The 19,400-nt window shown below is 45.5% G+C and overlaps 1 protein-coding gene across 4 annotated transcripts in view; it reads right to left on the reverse strand.

Moving 5' to 3' along the window:
• Positions 1–19,400, reverse strand: part of SLC24A2 (solute carrier family 24 member 2) — a 219,351-nt gene that overhangs the window by 181,094 nt on the left and 18,857 nt on the right. For all 4 annotated transcript variants that reach the window (XM_083184608.1, XM_083184618.1, XM_083184626.1 and 1 more), the window contains exon 2: positions 10,780–11,853. In XM_083184608.1, coding sequence (XP_083040734.1) covers positions 10,780–11,706 — 927 coding nt within the window. In that variant the 5' untranslated portion in view covers positions 11,707–11,853. The remainder of the gene's footprint in view (positions 1–10,779; positions 11,854–19,400) is intronic.

The following is a 19,400-nucleotide window of genomic DNA, read 5'->3' on the forward strand; positions in this document are numbered from 1 at the left end:
GATGTTGCCCATAGCAACCAATAAGAATCTACTTATTTATCTAGCACCATCTAGAAGATAAGGTATGCCCAAAGGAAAAGGAGACTTTTGCTATAGCAGCGTTGTATCTAATAACAGTGGGTTAATGTGTTTGCCGATAGATGGCATGGGGTTTTTCCCAGTTGCGCATGTTTAGTGAACAGCTTCGCCTCAGTTTCTTCCTTCCTGGAAAGTTGTTTTGTGCAGTTGGATGCATGATTGATTCCTCCAGATCAGCGCAAAGAGCTGTAATCCAATTTTTTCATGCAAAAGGGGAGCATGCTTCACAAATCAATCGCAGGATGAAGGCAGTGTACGGAGAGCAGAGGCTGAAACAAGCCACCATCAAAAACAAGCGCAGAGGCAAGCTCTCGAAAGGGCTTTCGAGAGCAAGCGCCAGAACAACGCTATGCCACATGTGACCAATAAGACCCTTGAACTGCTGGCAAAAGTTTGATGGGCGATCCAGAAACATCCTACATATAGGAAATGCAGCAAGTAGGACAGTGCTGTAAGGTAAGCAATAGAGTATGGGGCAGACGGATCCAAGAAATGATTATGTAAGCACACAGGGTAAAATGCCCTAATTTCTTTAATGCCAGCCAAGATAGTGCCAGTGCAGTAACTCCCTATTTGAAAAGTTCAATAGTAAGCCCTGTAGCTGCTGCTTTAAGTGCCTATGCCCTCTATGCTATTTGGAAATGGGAATAGGGTCAGAGGCTACAGGAAAAGGTAAGTATGCTGGCTAATGATTTTAAAACTGGGGCTGGGTGGAGATTGGCAGGGACCCTGGAGCCAACAGAATATGGTCATATTCTAGTGATGTTATTAAGAATTATTATGTGTACTGTAAATATGCCAGCACCACAAATGTGTTGAACACATTGCCCCCAATTCCCATTGCCCAACATGCTGGTGATGTAGCTATGTGTGGGGGCCAATGTTCCCTCTAATTTTATGAAGGCTGTGTGCGGCTAAAGATTTTGGCTGTGCAACTTTGGAATGTAATTTACATTTTTGTGCGTCACATATATATAACTGGAAAATGACGTTCAGCATTTGTGTTAACTTTACTTCAAAATGATATTAAACATTTAAACATTCAAAATACAGTACACAATGTAGTTAATGGGTAAAACACATTAATTGAGTCCACAACTGCAAAAAGGGACCACTGCTGCTTTGTGCTCTCAATTGTAATGTCTGTGCGCACGCTCGTCAAGGTGTGTGCGCGCGCACGTGCGCACAGCTTAGAGGGAACACTGGTGGGGGCCCCTTGGGGTGATCACTCTGGGTGCCCTGTTGTTAACATAGCAGACCACATGATGATGTGCAGCGCACATTTCCTTGCTTTTGTACAAGCGAGCCCTTTTGGAATATCAAAATGCAGACCTACACTTTGTTCTCAGGACAAGCCACACCCAAACTAGAAATATACCTAGAGTTGCAGAAAAGAAGAAACATCTGTATAGGTACACTGTGCAAAAGGTGTAATGAGCTATCAAAAAAAACATCACTTCAATACAGCGCACAGGCCGCACCGAGTGCTCCAGACCACTCGGACATGTTTCCGTATGAAAGCAGCGATATGGGCGGGCAGCTGACATCCAGATAAATCAGTTGTCCGCCCTCCACACGTGCGTCACGGACGGATTACCATCCATACGCCCAGCATTTACATGGGAACGCCCATGAAACTCGGGGCGTACGCATATGGTAATGAGCCCATACAGCCCTTCACGCCCCTGCTCAGATGGTTCCATACGATTGTTTTCTGCACGGACCTCACTCCGTGTTCGGACATGCGAGGCATTTGCACATGCGCAGATACGCCTCTGCACATGCGCAAATACCACACACACGGAGCCGTCCGACTCAATCAGAATTAGGGCCAGTGTTCATTACATTTTCTGTCTTTTTCCCAAAATATTTCTCAGTTTATCCTCGTTAAACTATTCAATTATTAGTAATAGGGAAAGGACTTCGGTAGTGTCTCTAGTGTTTTTACTATGAACTGTATTTTGCTTTGTGTATTTAGAGACATTTTGCACTTTGTATATTTAAAGAAGCACCTTGAAAACTGCTTCTCTGCCAAAGTCCAATTTGAAATATAGGACAAGGTCATTTCGGCATTAGTTCAAAGAGCAAGGCCATTTGCAGAGTGTAAATAGCTGTGTTTATCAAAATGACAGTAAAACCAAGGGGTATATTTAATACCAAGTGTTATACTAGTCACATGTAGAGTCTCCCGTATCTGGAGATGTTTTAACCGAAATATTCCAAAATCCGTGTTTTTATTATAATATTTCAGATTTCTTCCCCCGCCCCTTTTTTCATACTTACCAAGTCCAAGTCCCCTGATGTCCATGACGGACTTCAGGATCTTCTTCAGCATCTTCTGTGGTCCCAGGAGTGCATTGCGCAGGTGACATCACCAGCACGCCTGCAAACTCGCACAATGCACCCCTGGAACTCCGCCGAAGAAGATCCTGAAGGCCGCCGTGGAGGCCGGGGGACACCGTGGGGACCAGGTAAGTATGCAAAAAAAAAAGTAAAAATCCCTTATCCGAAATGCTCATGGTCCCAAGCATTTTGGATAAAGGATACTCAACCTGTATTACTCTTAACTATTCTTAAAATGCTGAGGCAACCAATCAGCTCCAGTAATTTTTCACATGACAGGAGATGATTGGTTAGAGTACCATTTAATACAAGTAACAGGAATGCCACTACTTATTAAATATGGCCCTTCTTTACTCCTTTATCTAATTTAACTCTGAGTGCCAACATCTCTTTGAGAGATGAGCAAAAAGTCCACAAAAAATTTCAGCGTCGCTCACATTTGTTTTATAAATTAAAATAAAAAAATATTATATTCCCTATATAAGGTAAACATTACAGGTCATTATGATGAATACAAATGTTTGCTTGGGCAATTTTCACATCCATTTTGACAAATTCACTTGGCACTGAAAGGGTTAAATAATTTACTTTCTGCGCTACTCGACAATGCCTTCTCCAAACTGTGCATATAACGCCCTAAACCAACTCAGCTCTTCCCATCAACTGTTATGCACTTATGGTTCAACAGCAATGCTTCCATTCTGCATAAAAACTGTACAAAGAACATAGCGCATGCTTATGACACCAGGGTCATATGAAGGGATATACAGATAGTGCCGCCACTTAACAGGATGCCAACGGATGCAGCGGCGTAGCTTTGTTTCGGGCGCCCCCCCGCCATTAATGGGGGGGCGCCCCCCCTCCCCGCCCGTCCGGCCTACCGTGCCTGCCCCCCGTGCCCCCTCCCCCCATTGCCGCATGCTTACCTGTCCGCGCGTCCCGGCTCCCCTCTTGGCTTCAATAAATTCTATGCAGATGGACCACGATAAAATGGCCGCCCCCATACCGCAGACAGTTTCAGAGAACAGTCTGCTTTATGGGGCGGCCATTTTATCGTGGTCCGTCTCCATAGCATTGTTTGAAGCCGGGACGCGCGGACAGGTAAGCATGTGGGGGATGGGGGGCGGGGGGATTACTATAGCACCCCCGGCGCCCCATATGCACAGCGCGACCACGGGGGCTGCGGTGCTATAGTTTCGCCACTGAAAGGATGCCAAAGCCAACCAAGCTCTGCTCATGGTATGGAACTTGATTTTATAAGGCACCAGTTCAGGGGCTGGAAAAGGAAGCAGCATATGTGGCTAGTGCTGGATGATACATCAAGAGAATTCAGCACAAGGGTCAAGTAGTATTCAAATTTTGAAAATGGAGCAATATTCTTTCTAAGATATTAAAACTAACCAAGACCATCATGTATATACAATGCCTTCAAACTTCAGAGTGATATTTATTTTTACAGCAAGCCAGAAAGATTGTGCAGCATAAATGTTAGTTGTAGGGGCTTGTTATTACTATAACATTATTGAATTAAAATATGAAATAGAATTGTTGTAGCAGGACATTGAATAGAATATTTGGAAATAATGCTTAATTTCCATTTCCCAGATACAGTGCGGACAATGTTTAATTTCACTCAATGAATTGCTTTTTGCGTTTGGATCCCTGTTCCTCTATTGTTCTTTGCATTGTCACAGACAATGCAACAGTTTATAGAATAGGAGCATTGGTATGCTACAGAAAAAAACATTGCTTGGTACTTGCAGGACAATGTTAAGATTATTATAACATTGCTCGCTGTACATATACTATTGGTCTACATTGCTAAATAATATGTAGAAACCCACACTTGGCTAAAAGATTTTTCAATTAAAAAGCATGAACAATATTCCAGCTGACGTGGCACAGAAGCTGGATGTGATTACGGAAATACTTCACACCTGGGATGTATCACGCTGTGACATGTTTGAAAAAATATATCACTTGTCATTTTCTATCTATAGTTCAGATAGAACAGTGTAGAAAGATTTTGGTGATTGATGTGTTATTGTGTTGTGAAAGAAGATGCAATCACTTTTTATGTTTAATCAACAGCAGGAGAACCAATAAAATACCCTCGCAAGCATGGCAAACCAGTATATCACTGGGTCTCACAGCAAAATCTTGTAGGGGCCCAGTTGATGAGATGCTAACATCCCAAATTCTCTGAATTTCCTTTTTGATAAGGTCTTTTTTTTCTTTTGAGAGCAGAGAGGGTCTTTGGAGAAGTGTGTGGGCCTAAAAAGGGAGGGGTGATAGCCTTACATTGCCAGGCGCAACTCATCCCTGGATCCTGTAGTGGTTACACCAGGGCTCGACAAATCCCGGTCGCAAGGTCGCCATGGTGACCAGATTCTGCTTCCTGGCGACCAGACCAGGGAGGTAGCAGAATCTGGTTGTGGGCCAGTGTTGACTGACCGACCTCCTAACAGAGCAGCACTGCGGGCAGCGTTGCCAGACTCCCCCTCCTAATAGAGCTGAGTAGCAGTGGCAGCCCAACCCCCCCTCCCTCCTAACAGAGCAGCGGCAGGGCACCGTGGCCAGCATTGCCCGACCTCCCCTACCCTCCCTCTCCTAGCAGACAGCTGTGTTGTCCGGCGTCCCTCCCCTCCCACTCTACCTCCCAAGAGAGCAGAGGCAGCGCACAGACAGAGAAGCGCGGGCAGTGTTGCCCGACCCCACTCCCTCCCTCTCCCAACAGACAGAGCAGCGTGGGCAGTGTTGCCTGACCCCTCTTCCTCCCTCTCCCAACACACAGTGCAGCACGGGCAGCGTTGCCCGACCCCTCTCCCCCCCCTCTCCCAACAGACAGCAGCGCGGGCCTGACCCCACACCACCACCACCAATTCTTATAGAGCTGAGCAGAGGCAGCAGCAGCGCGGGCAGCGTTGCACAATCTCTCCCTCCTAATAGAGCTGAGCTGTAGCAGTGCCAGCAGTGGCAGCCCAACCCTCCCACTCTTAACAGAGCAGCGGCAGTGCGCCCTAGCCAGTGTTGCCCGACCTCCGCTACCCTCCCTCTCCTAACAGACCACAGCGGCAATGCAGGCAGCATTAGCCCCCCCTAACAGTAGCAGCAGCGCACCGCGGCCAGCGTTGCCCGACTCCCCCTTTCCCCCCCAGCCTAGCGGCGGCTGGCACCGAGGAGCAGGGGATAAAGAGACCAGCAATGGCCAGAAAGCAGGTGCTGAGCAGTGACCAGGAGACCCGCTGATGTTGGTGAGCCCCCCTTTCTCACCTATTTACTAACTCTTCCCCTATCACTTCATGCCGATCATCTCACTCCCTCTTGCCCCTTATCATTGGCCCTCCAGAACCTCACCCTCTCTATCCTCCCACTCTCAAGTAACCCCCTCTCCATCACCTCACCCTCTATATTGCTCCCTTGTTGCCTCATCACCACTCACCAACCCCGTCACCTCTACCTCCATGACCTTACTGATTCGCCCCCTGGCACCTCACCATGTATCACCTCACACCATCTTGCACTGTCACCTCACCCCAGTCACCTTCCCCCTCTCATCTCATCCCTCTCTCACCTCTTCCCTACCCTGTCATATACCCCACATCGCACCGTGTATGGGCATCCTTAAGTTTGTCTGGCTCCTATACTTTTGTCCCAGCTCCTAGATTAAAAAAAAAAATTGTCAAGCCCTGGGTTACACCCATGGCACCCAGTATTGTTCACCCACTGTTCACAAGCACAAGTAAGTGATGCAGCATGACCAGGAATGGCAAGTTATTTATTTTACTGCACATTTAATGCCACACCCATAGCAATTACCTACTAGCAAATTGGCCTGTTATTGGTTACTAGTGCCACCTTACTTATCCTGCAGTGATATTTGCAAAGGTTACCATTCATTGTAAGGAGCAATGCAACATGGGCAAACTATCACAATGCAGGTTGTCTGAGCACAATTAAAGAAAAAAAAAAGAATAAATACTCAAAGATTTTATGACAGCTCTATACTTCACCCATTTTGTTTAACACAACTCAATCAGTGAAGGATTACCACTCTCCAGTCTCCCTGCTAAATAGGCTTTGGGGCACTCCACTTTATTATACACCCATCACAACATCTTAAAGCTCCTTCAATGTCAGGTTACATAACAGGATGAGAGCATAAACCTACAACAACTATCAACAACATCTTATAAATGATATATGAACTACAGTACAAGCACTGTTCAGGTGGATATGGTCTACAATCAAATGGTTCTTCAAAGACTATTTGCTGATATGGAAAGTGAAATTCTGGAAATCAAAATTACAATTCTGATGTGCGATGAGCTTTACATGGAAGTGTTTTATAAAGTTGATATCTCAGTAATAAGCATTTTTTTTTTCAGTGCAGAAAGCTTCAGTAGCATTACCGTCATACATATATATAGACCATGGGATGGGTATGCTCCTTCAACACAGCTGATGATCAGATTCAAGACACCACTAAATTGCTGTGGCCTGTCATCCAACATGACAAAGAATTAAAATCTTTGAAGAATACCAGGTTGATGTCCTGTTTTACAAGAGGAAGAAATATCAGAGATTGGGTGGTCCGCACTGACATCTCAAATAGAACCCCCCCCCAGGTACTCAACGCAAACCAGCCGGTTGCTACCGTTGTACTGCTTGCACGACGTGCAGTGCACTTATTGCTAGCAAATCTTTCAATCACCCACATACGGGGCGGAGGATCCCGATTCGACATGTCCTCACTTGCTCCACATCCTACGTTGTGTACCTTATTACATGCCCGTGTGGTCTCGGGTACGTGGGTAGGACTATTAGAACATTCAAGGAGCGCATTGCTCTACAACGCACCGCCATTCGTGCCGCCTTAGCCCTTAAACCCATGGACCAACCAGTTGCAAAGCATTTCGTGACTGCTCAACACAGTCTGGCCAATCTACGCTATATCATCATAGATCACGTTCCGGATGATATGCGGGGCGGAGATAGAGGCAAACGTTTGTTACAAATCGAGACACAATGGATATACAAACTGGACACTGTTAATCCCAGAGGATTAAATTAACAATTATCGTTCAATATGTTTCTGTAATTCCCTATACCCTCTGCCCACCTGAATTGCTTTTTCAGACCATTGAATTCATTATTACTGTTTAACATGTTTTTTCATGCCAATCTGACTTGCATCGCTTCCAGTATCATGTTCTTTTCCACACTTGTCTCTCTCCCCGTCCTTCTCACTTTATCTTTCTCACTATTCCCCTTGTCTCTCTCCCCTTCCTTCTCACTTTATCTCTCTCACTATTCCCCTTGTCTCTCTCCCCTTCCTTTTCACTTTATCTCTCTCACTATTCCCATTGTCTTTTTGATAACTGTTTGACACTGTATCTGCAGATGTTCTCAAACTGTGACCGGCCAGCAGCTATCTCCTACCCAGCGCCACTGTCACTTAGCAACGGACGCTAACCAGGGAGTCCCGGCGGATGTCAGACACCAGCTCTGAATCACGTGACCTACCCAGAAGCACCGAACAGCGAGGAGTGTGTGACGGGGGAGCAGCGCGAGGTCAGGTACCGGTCCGTGGCTATATATGTAAGTGCTGTTATGTCTTTCTGTGTTCTCTACCTTGATAACAGATTAAACTCCGAAACATCGGTTACAACTTTGGTTGTCCTTCTCATTTATGAAATCCGAGCGAGTGCCTCTTTATCAATTGCTATATATATATATAGCAGGGTATTTGGTCCGGCACTCGCTTTCTCTGTGAAGTAATGCTGCGGTGCCTTCCCCAGGATTTGAGGACCAATATGTAGCGTGGTTGTAAGGGCGGCACTCACCAGACTTCTTTTTGATGCAATTAAAAAGCCTTTATTGTCCGACGGTGTTTCGGGATAGCACCCGTTTTCAAGGACATACAAAGATGCAATACTTGGAGTCTAACATGGCAATCTACAGTATGTTTAACTTTGCCTATAATGTTAAGAAGTTTAACAAGCAAAAGTGAAACATAGATTGCCATGTTAGACTCCAAGTAACCCCTTTATAGGATTATATATGTTTTTTATCTATTTGTATGTTATTATGTTGCAATGGCTATTTCATTGCAACATGTTTTATAGTGTTCTTTTAATTGTGAGGTGGTTGCTAAGCAACACAGACGAAGTCCCGGGACTCGAGTGAAGGACGCACATTGGCCGGCGAAACGGAGGAGTTTACTACCGGAACATGCTACTTCCGGGCAGCAGGGACCAGTACGAACAGTCTCAGTTGCCGGGGGGAAGGCAGTGAGGAAGAGCTCACTTACTGAAACCGGACATGGCGCCAGCACACCGGAGGACCGGGTAAGTTCAGCTGTGAGCTGATTAATGTGGGGGGGGGGGGGTACTGTTCTGTCTATAAATGTAAATGTGGAGTATTGCATCTTTGTATGTCCTTGAAAACGGGTGCTATCTCGAAACGCTGTCGAACAATAAAGGCTTTTTAATTGCATCAAAAAGAAGTCTGGTGAGTGCCGCCCTTACAACCACGCTATATATATATATAGCCGCCGGACAGACAGCAACCAGCCAGGACTTCCACAGGATCTTCGTCAGGGGGTCACACCCCCTGACGAAGACCGTAGTCGAAACGCGTTGGTCGTGGTTGCTGTATCCCGACGTGGTGACGTCCTGGCTTGGTCCATGCTGATCCTGTGGAAGTCCTGGCTGGTTGCTGTCTGTCCGGCGCTACGTCTGCAATTGATCACTGCTGTGAGGTTACTATCTGTGCCTGGTTCTACTGTACCGCCTGGTCCCCATGGCAAGCTTTTATTCTTATACCCCATGTATGTCAGCTTATATTCAGTAAAATTGTACATATATCTGTTGCTGACTGGTGCGCTTCATTTTTTTCCCCTTGCAAATATATATATACTGTATATATATATATATATATATATATATATATATATATATATATATATATATATATATATATATAGGTCTACTAGACTGTTTTGGCAAAATGTTCCCCACTATTTACCATTATTGTAAATACTTGAAACTCCCCTCCCCCAAGACTGCATAAGTGTTGCAATGCCAGCAAAGACAGTAGTGAGACGAAAAAATAAACTATTCAATTGTTGTGGGTGCTCATTAATTACAGCAGTTTTCATACTCAAAGGTAAAGGGTTTAGCTGAGTTAACCCATCTAAAGCCCTGATTAGTGCACACAAATTTTTGGCTTGCCACTGCAGAAATATGTTATCTGCCACATATTACTAAAGGTGGCCATACACATGCAGATTTATCTTCAGATCTGGCTGGTTGGAACAAAAACATGACAGTTGACCATTTGCTTAGAAATGTTGGAAAACTGACAAACTGTCACTCATCCATAACCATGTTTTTGTTCCAACCAGCCAGATCTGAAGATAAATCTTACTAGTGTATGGGCACCTTAAACGCCCAAAAACATTTGGATCCCTGCTAATAATCGAAAGGACCAAAGTAAAAAAAAACAATATTTGCTGAATTTCTATAAATAATTATTACTAATGTGCAAAAAGACAGGTTTACCTATACAAATATGCTGTTATATAGAAAGTTCAGAAAGCAGTAATTAATTTGCACTTTTCATCAATATCATATACCAAGAACTGATCATTAAGAAATTAGTCAGTTTCTGCTGAAACTTTGCTGCTGAGCCTTCATTAGAAGGAAGGTTTTGACAAATACTATTTGCCTGCCTTTATTTAAGGTGTCTACTGTATGTTATCATTTCACTTTGGGATGAAATTATGCAGTGGCGTAACTATAAAATCAGCATCCCCCCGCTGCCAGGCAGCTGCCCCTCCGCCTGGCCCCGCTGCCGGGACCGCAGATCTACATGTCTGCGGTCCCGGCGCTTCTAATGAAAAATGACCTTCAGAAAAATGGCTGCACTAAACAGCAGACCATAATGTGTCTGCTGTAAGGGGGCGGACATTTTGATAAGGTAATTTTTCATTAAGAAACAGAGCAGAAGACACTAGCAGCGCCGGGAACGGCACTGACAAGTAAATCTTTGGGTCCCGGCGATGGCGGCGAGCAGGGGTGGGTGGAAGGTAAGCAGGTCCCAGCACCAGTGCTGCACAGCAATAGCTCCACTGTTGGGGGTAATTGAGACCAGGGTTGGGAACCACTTTTCTAATGGAATAGTTTGAGGCATTTAACCCAGCTAAATGATTCTTTCCCAAGCCTAAAATGTATAACAATTCCTGTATTTGCCAAACCCTCCTTGGAGCCAGTGAAAGTCTTTTGTAATCCCGCTTCCACAAATGAAACAAATATTCACATTTAGATAAACAAATGATAAAAAACAACAACTGACCTTTGCATCAGAATTAGCTGACGATACCTTAACAACCTGGTTCCTGTTCAGTTTGCTCTTCACCCAGCTTTCTACTTGGACATTGAACTTCATAAAAGTAACATAGGTTAAGTATGCCATGAGGAGCATGAGGCTTTCATACCATAGGATCACATTGTCCAAAAAAAAGGTTATGAGCATAATCAATCCCAGAATATAAAATGACACATCTCGAAACAGTGGCCACCAGGTGAGATTTAATACCTCCTTAGAAAATAGAGCGCACATGCCAATCACAAAGAGGATATTGAATACTGCTGATCCAACGATGGTCCCAATACCAACATTGCTATGAGATATAAATACTCCTATTAATGATGTAAACAGTTCCGGGGCAGATCCCCCAGCAGCCATAAAAGTCGCCCCTGCCACATCGTCAGAGATCATCAGTTTTTCAGTGATAACTGTCAACGAGGGAACAAAAAATTCATCACAAACTACAGCTAATGCTATAAACATATAAATCATCCCAAATATATGGAGCACAACAGCACCCCTCTTTCTGTCTTCTAAAGAAAAAATATCTTCTGGGTATTCACCCTTGGAAACTGATTTATTTCCTCTTCGGTAGTTCATGGAAATAGTAGATCCTGGGGTATCATTCTGGTTTTGTTCTGCAAACTCCATCAGATTCCGTTGATGCCGCTGCAGTAAATTATGGCTGTTTGTAGCACTGATCCTTTCATTGCTGTAAAGTTCTGTCTTTAAAAAGGCACCAATTGAAGTGGACAAAGTGCTTATGGCTGTTATGCTGAGGAATAGACCAAGTATTCGAATAAGTCGCAGTTTCTTGTGGACAAAAGGATACTTCTGTTTGTGGCGAGGCAGTGTTTTCACCATACACCAACTTTCGACGATGTCACCAGTAGATTTTCTATGGTGGCCCATTTTGTTCTTTTTAAGATACAAAATATTAGCACTTAGAAATACAACAGAATCCAATGCACTGGCATGCTTTTCCGTTCCCAATATTACTTTAGGGGCTCTTCAAGAGACTTGAAGGCTTATTCTTGCACAGAAAGTTCTTCATCCATGCTTAAAAAAAAACAGAAAATAAAAATGTGTAAATATACTTGATTAATCATGAAACCACACTGCATAAGATGTGCAAATGTCAATACAAAGTTCACACTTAAGGAAATGAAAACATATGTAGTAAAAAAAAATTGAAATTATCACCAGTTCACATTTGCAGGGTTATTTTGGTTCACTCTTTCTGACAAAATCATTCTTAGATGGACAAAACCATATGCACTGCAGGGGGGCAGATGTAACATGTGCAGAGAGAATTAGATTTGGGTGAGTTATTTTGTTTCTGTGCAGGGTAAATACTGGCTGCTTTATTTTTACACTGCAATATAGATCTCACTTTGAAGTAAAACCCCACCCAAATCTAATTCTCTCTGCACAAGTTACATCTGCCCCACCTGCAGTGCACATGGTTTTGTCCATCTAAGAAGGATTTTGTCAGAAAGAGTGAACTAGAATAACCCCTTGGTTTCCGCTCCACACTTTTACACATTTAGATTTCTCAAACAATAATATTAGGACATGAAACTTTTAACATTTCTAAAGAATATGATTTTTCTTTACAACTGCAAAGAGGTGAGTGGATGAAGGGATTATTTTACGTTACCGTTAGGAGAAACTGTGATGTTTATATTACATTTTTAATTAAGACTTAAGAATTCTACAAAGAACTTTTATTCACAAAATCTACCAGTAAATAGACTACCAACTTAAAAATAACATTCTTAAGACCCCCATACACTATGCGATTTCGGCCTGATTTCACCCAATTCAGATGGATCGGGCTGTTAAATCGGCTCAAATCCCATCAAACGTGTTGTCCCATGCGCATTGGATCAGAGTTGGGAGGTCGGACCGGCTGTACATGAGATTTGCAAAATCTTATATGCAGCTGGAGCCGGACGGAGGACACAGAGAAGCAGCGGGCAGGGGATGCTCCGAGCGGAGCAGAGAGGTGGCCAGGGGAAGCTGGGTAGCATGGCGGCGGACACAGAGGCGGCCGGCGGTGGGCCGGCAAGGGGAACAGAGAGCCAGGCAGGCGGAGCAGGGAGCCAAGCTGCAAGAAGTAAAAAAACAAAAAAAACAATACAAATGAATGGGCAGCCAGTGATTGGCTGAGAGTTCTCTCAGCCAATTGCTGATGCAATGAGAGAGCTCTCAGCCAAACAGTGGCTTCCCATTAATTTGTGTGGGCTTTTTTTTTCTTGTAGCTTGGTTCCCTGCTCCTCCTGCTCTTTGTTCCCCTCGGCAGTGTCCACCACCCCCCTGCTCCCTCCGCCTGCAGCTCCCCGGGAGTTGGATGTGATAAATCCACGCAAATTGTCACATGCAAAACTTGGCACATCAAGTGCCTAATCGTGTGTGATCTCGCCCAGGGAGCTGCCGGGAAAATTAGGTCCGACTTGTCCAAGTCGGACTAATGCATGGGGCTATCTATCGCCTTTAATAAAATCTTCTATCTACTATCAGTAATGCCCTATATCAGTGTTCAGAATCCCGGTCCTTAAGAAGCACTAACAGTCCAGATTTCAAGAATATACATGCTTATGAACAGTTGATATAATCAAACTGGCTGAGGTATTAATTAAGTAACCTATGCTTAAAAGCATATATACCTAGAGGGCGCTCACAATTGTATATGCCATAAATAGCAAAACGGTACTTGTTTCCTAGAAGGGCGCCGCCGCCCATCGCATGTACATCGCATGCCATTATAATGGTATGCGATGTGACCGATGCGATGGCCGCGATTTTACATAGAAATGCATGGTAAAATGTAAATCACGTCGGTCGCATCGCATGCGGCCAAAAAATCGCATGCGATGCGACCAACGCGATTAGCGATTTTACATAGGGAACAATGTTAAATGGCCCAATTGACCTGATTTTACATAGGGAACAATGTTAAATGGCCCACAGACCCCAAATAGCCATCCTGAAGTGTGAAATGGCCCCCCAATTGTTAACGCCACCCCACGATCAACATCAACCCGAAGCGTGGCGAGCGCAGCGAGCCCGCGAGGGGCGGCGATACGCGTCCTCCGAACTTTTCATACCCCCACTATCCACGTCGGCGTGGAGTTGAGAATAGAAAGTGTGGCGAGCGCAACTCTTTATTCATAAACACAGAGACCAGCTGCATTGATCAGGCGAGTGTGATGTTTATTTGGGAAAGTAACACAGAATAAACAGTTTTTCATAAATTACAACCACTCAAATGCACAGGACCAGACACCCAGTCTGTCCAACATAGTCCACCTAACACTAAGGGCCTTATTCTGGTTGACTTGCAAAGCAGGGGGGGCAGGCTGCCCGCACGGCCGCCTGCCCCCCTTGGATGCTGTGTTCCCCTGCACGCATGCAAATTAATGTTTTGCATATACATTTGCGTGTGGGGACAATATAGTTCGATGGTCAACAACCATCGAATGATTTCGCAAGCTCTCGCAGATCTAAGTCACCTCTGTGGTGTCTTAGATCTGCAGACGCCTTGTTCCGGAAGCGGGTGGGCAGTTGATATCCACTGATGTCAGCTGCCCACCCCCGCATGTGCATCACCGGCACATTAGCATAGGAATGCCAAGCTTTTCATGGGAACGCCTATGAAATGCTGGGCATTCCTATGGGCGCAGCCAGTCACCGCCGCCCTCACTGCTAGGTGTGAACGGGACAGTGAACAAGCAGTTTGCTGCGCCTGCTCACATCAAGCAGCTGCACATGCACATAAAAGTATATGCACATGTGCATTCGCGAAACAGCACTCCCCTGCACGTATACGCAGGGCAGGTGACAGGGGGGGTCAAAGGGGACCCTTATACCGGGCCCCAACTAGTTGAGGGGCCCCAAAGCTTTGAGGAACTCAGGGTCTGTAAGCATGACTGCCTAATCACCTGTCTGGCTACCCGTACTAATGAGTTTAATGACACAACACACCAAACCACACAACGCACAATGCTGTGCCCTCCCATCTGCCCTTCCCTATTATATTGCATTGTGAATATTAATATCTGTTTATTTCTATTAATAAAAAAATACATTCAATATGCAATGTAATAACAATCCGCGTTCGGTGTTGGGGGCCTCAGAGATATCAGTGTTCCGGGCCCCAAGATTTCTGTTGCCTGCCCTGCGTATACGCAGGGAAGCAAAATGACCAGAATAAGGCTCTAAGTGTACATGGCCCTAACTATTGCCTGGCCGGCTGTTCCAGCATCAGAAGACGCAGAAACAATGCAGTTACTTCCTGGAGCAGCTAAGGAATCGCCTGTAATGTGCTCCTTGGAAAACTTGGATTCTGGACTATACCCAGGTTGTAATCCTAAAACTATGGCTTCTCCAGGGATCCAAGCTCAAACCGTGTCACCTGAGACTCTCGGCACAATATATATACTATTTACTACTTAGATAAACTGCCCACAACTCCAGGAGTGCTTGGTGCAAGACACGTTCATGCTAAATTAAACAAAAAACAGCATATTCACTCATTGGCATATTCATATTCAGCTATATGGGGATGGCATGCAATCGTTACACTGTAAAGGTGCGTACACACGTACAGATTTTTCTGTCTGATCTATCCGGTGGGAACAAAAACCTGGAAATGTGTGGGAGCAACTGACAATCAAACAATTGTTCCCAAACACTTGAAAACAGACAGTGATCAGTCAGATAAATAGTTTAAATAATTCTGATTAGGGAAGCCAATCCTGGAGCATTTTTTCAATCCCGGATTTCGGGATTGAAAAATGCCCAATCCCGGGTTTCCCGGGATCCCGGGATTGGCTTCCCTAATTTAAAAAACGCACCCCGGCCGCCCCACATATTTACTTACATGTGGGGTGGGGTGCGGTGCGGCCGGGTGTGTGGGTGGGCAGCCGGCCAGGTGTCTGTGGAGCCGGGCAGTCGGGTGTGTTGGCGGGCGTCAGGGGATCCGGCGGGTGGATGGGCTGGGAGCCGGCGGGTGGATGGGCAGGGAGCCGGCCGGGTGGATGGGCGGGGAGCTGGCCTGGAGGGTGGGTGGATGGGCGGGTAGCGGCTAGCGGGGCGGGCAGCGAGCCGGGGGTGGGGGGGAGGGCTTCTGGGGAGCCAGCCGGTTTGGTGGGTGGGGGCGAACGCATGCTGCACAGAGCCACACTGGCTCTGTGCAGCTGCTTGGCCTGCGCAGCGTGACCTCTGTACTTGTCACGCTGCGCAGGGATGCACTGCCGGGGAAGGGAGAAGCCGGGCAGCGCCTGAGCAGACGCTGGCCGGCATTAGACTGCGCATGCGCAGTCTAATCCCGGGATTGGAAACTCCAATCCCGGGATTGAAATCCCTGCGTTTTAGGGGCCAAATCCCGGGATCCCGCCGATCCCGATCCCGGGATTGGCCACCCTAATTCTGATATAACAGATTGGTACTTATGTATTATCTGGACTCCCATGTTAAATGCACCCCATTTTTTCATACCCCTACTATCCAACTACGCATGGAGTTAATTTTATATAGTGTGGCGAGCGCAGCGAGCCACCATGCCCGAAGCGTGGTGAGTCCAGATATTACATAAGTACCAACAGATTTATTAAAGCATATATTTTATTCTGTTTTCCTGCATTTGGTTGGAAATTTTTGATTGTCATATGCTCCCATACATTTCCAGGTTTTTGTTCCCACCAGATAGACTGGACAAATAAATCTGTTCGTGTGTACACACCTTTACAGTGATATTTATATCAGTGATATTATATCAATAATATCAGTGAAGATCCTGGCAGATGGGATTCTGGCAGTCATAATACCATCGGTGGCATACCAGCTCACAGTCAATTGATGAGGATGCCGACACCAGAGTTAAGGCACATGGTGTGATGTGCTCTGTGAATTTTGTACTAGATTGCATTGCATCTAGTTCAAATCACATGCGATACACTACAACGGTGTACATTATGAACAAGATGCGATGCAATATAGTACAAAAAGTACGGTCAGTATTTTCTTTTATATCGATGTGATGTATGTGGGAGCATGCATTGCATCTTAATGCAAAAATGCACTGTGTATGGGCACCTTTAGAAGGGAGGTTAGTGTTAGGCTGTGGGTGGGAGGGTTAGGTTTGGGCTGCAGGGCAGGAGGGTTGGCATGACGTACTAGCAGGATTAGGCTGCAGTTGAGAGAGGGTTATGCTGTGGGAAGGGAGTATTAGTGTTAGGGAAGGGGTAAGCAATTATTATTATTTCAGCTGGGGGGCCACTTAACACTTCCAGTAAATATTTGAGGGCCATGCTCAGGAAAAGGGGGTGTGGCCACTCAAACAGGGGGGGGGGGGGTGTCCTTGAGGTACTTCACCATATACCCCTTATACAGATTATGCAACACAATAGTAGAACCCCTTATACTTGCCCCTTACACATTATGCCACACGGAATGAGCCAAAATTCACACTGAAGGAGTCAGAATTTACATTATGCCACATGGAATAAGCCAAAATTCACACAGAATGATCCAAAATGCACATTATGCATCCCGGATTGAGTCCAAATTCCCATTATGCCACCAGGATTGAGCCCCAATTTTCGTTATGCCACCCGGATTGGGCCAAAATTCACTTTATATGACCGGGATTAAACCAAAAAATCCCATTACGCCACACAGTGTGAATCAAAATTCACATGATATAATCCAGTAATAAAAAAACAGTGCTGAAAACCAACAGCATCCAGTATCATGCTGTTATGAATCATATTTGAAGCTCCTATCTTGCCCTGGGCACAGGTACTAGTTCCCCTCCCTCCTCCTTACCCTGGATCCAGATAGCAGCTTCTACTACCCTAACCCCACCCCCCCCCCCTCCTCTCTCCTGGACCCAGACAGCAGCTTCCACCATCCTCTCCCCTGAACACAACAGCTTCTACCACCCCACCCCCCCTTGTCACCCTGGCAGAGATTGCAGCCTTTGCTTCCTCTCCCCAGCACAGTTTTTACCCCTCCCTGGGCACAGATACCAGTGACCATACAGAGCACACCAGCAACACACACTTTTCATCCTAGGATAGGCTCATGCCATAAAATAAACTTCAAACCTAATTACAAATACCCTAAACCAGTTATGGGTGCCTTATCTCACTTAACTTATTATAGGATTACTAACTCTACGACAAAAAAATTGGATTACTTAGTTGAGCTATGAAAAATGTCCACAAATATATAAGTTCCCATACCTTGCAAGAACTAAAAATATTTTAAATGGTATTAGAATTAGTTATACATTTGTGAGCAAAATATAGTTCTAGGTTTTCAGTCAGTACAGGCTGGAGAAAGATGGCCTCAGATACCTGTTGCTATGGCCACAAATTAGTCACATGATGCTCAGCCATGACTCACACATACTGCACAGTAGGGCTACTAGGGTTGTATTCAAAAGTCAGACTCACAGACATGGGGGAGCAATACTGACTAGTGTGCCTGCAAAACCCATAACAACCTGGGCACACTTTAATCTACATAACATCAAGAAAGTGAGAACAAGAAGTTATTTGTGCTAGAGAAGAACTCCTCCTCCTTGAAGGCCATGGGCTGCTGTGTGCTTCAGTGAGATTATTGGACAGGCAATATCATCTCACACAATCCTGAAATGTTTTCAGTCCTAATCATCTGCTAAATGTTTATGTAAAATTAGGAAATCTATTATTAGCATACTTTTATATAAATCAGTCTGTATGTTAGGTTACATACCTCCCAACTTTCTGAAGATGGGAAGAGGGACACTCGTGCAGTGAAGCGTCGTCTGTGGCGCTGAATAGACACTGTGCGCATCAGGCTGGGGGGACTCCCAACTGGCACCCCCCCTGCCATGGAACACTGCCAGTCCCGGGCAGGAGGTGGGACTGTCCCAAAACAACAGGATGGTCCCAAGAAAAACAGGAACTTTGGAAGGGATTCGGTATGAAATGCCGACAAGGGGGGCCGTGGATCACCCCCCCTTGCTGACCACGCAACGGGCCCGGTACCTCGCTACACTAAAAATAGTCCGACCACCCGTTCCTCCAGGCGACGAGGCGGGCGGTAAGCAGGGACGCATGCGATCCATCACAACGGATCGCATGCGTCACTGTACCGGGAAGGTCCCGGCGGCTGGCAGGGTATCGGGTGTCCGTCCACTGCTGCGAGACATCGCAGGCAGTGTATGGGCACCTTTAGAATGAGCTGTTGTGAAGGTCCGTTGTATGGCATCATACCTCCCAAAGTGACCCATTCTAGGAGGGACAAAATGCTCTGCTTTTAGACTTCCCTCTTAATGTATGATATCCATCACCTGTGATGAAACACATAACTATCAATTAATTAGTACAACACAACTGACAGCAATCACAAAATAAGAGGGAAGCCAAGGAACAGAGCATTTTGTCCCTACTGGAATGGGTCACATTGGGAGGTATGTTGAATGCTTTCAAATACTAAGGGGTTGATCCTATTAACCCCGATGTGTGCGGATGATTCCCCGAGTGCAAATCAACACAACAACGGGCACACTTTACAACTGGCCGAATTCGCTGAAAAGTGCTCGCACCTCCATA

This window comes from Crinia signifera, chromosome 1 (assembly GCF_055691185.1).
Source record: "Crinia signifera chromosome 1, ASM5569118v1, whole genome shotgun sequence".
Classification (NCBI taxonomy): Eukaryota; Metazoa; Chordata; class Amphibia; order Anura; family Myobatrachidae; genus Crinia; species Crinia signifera.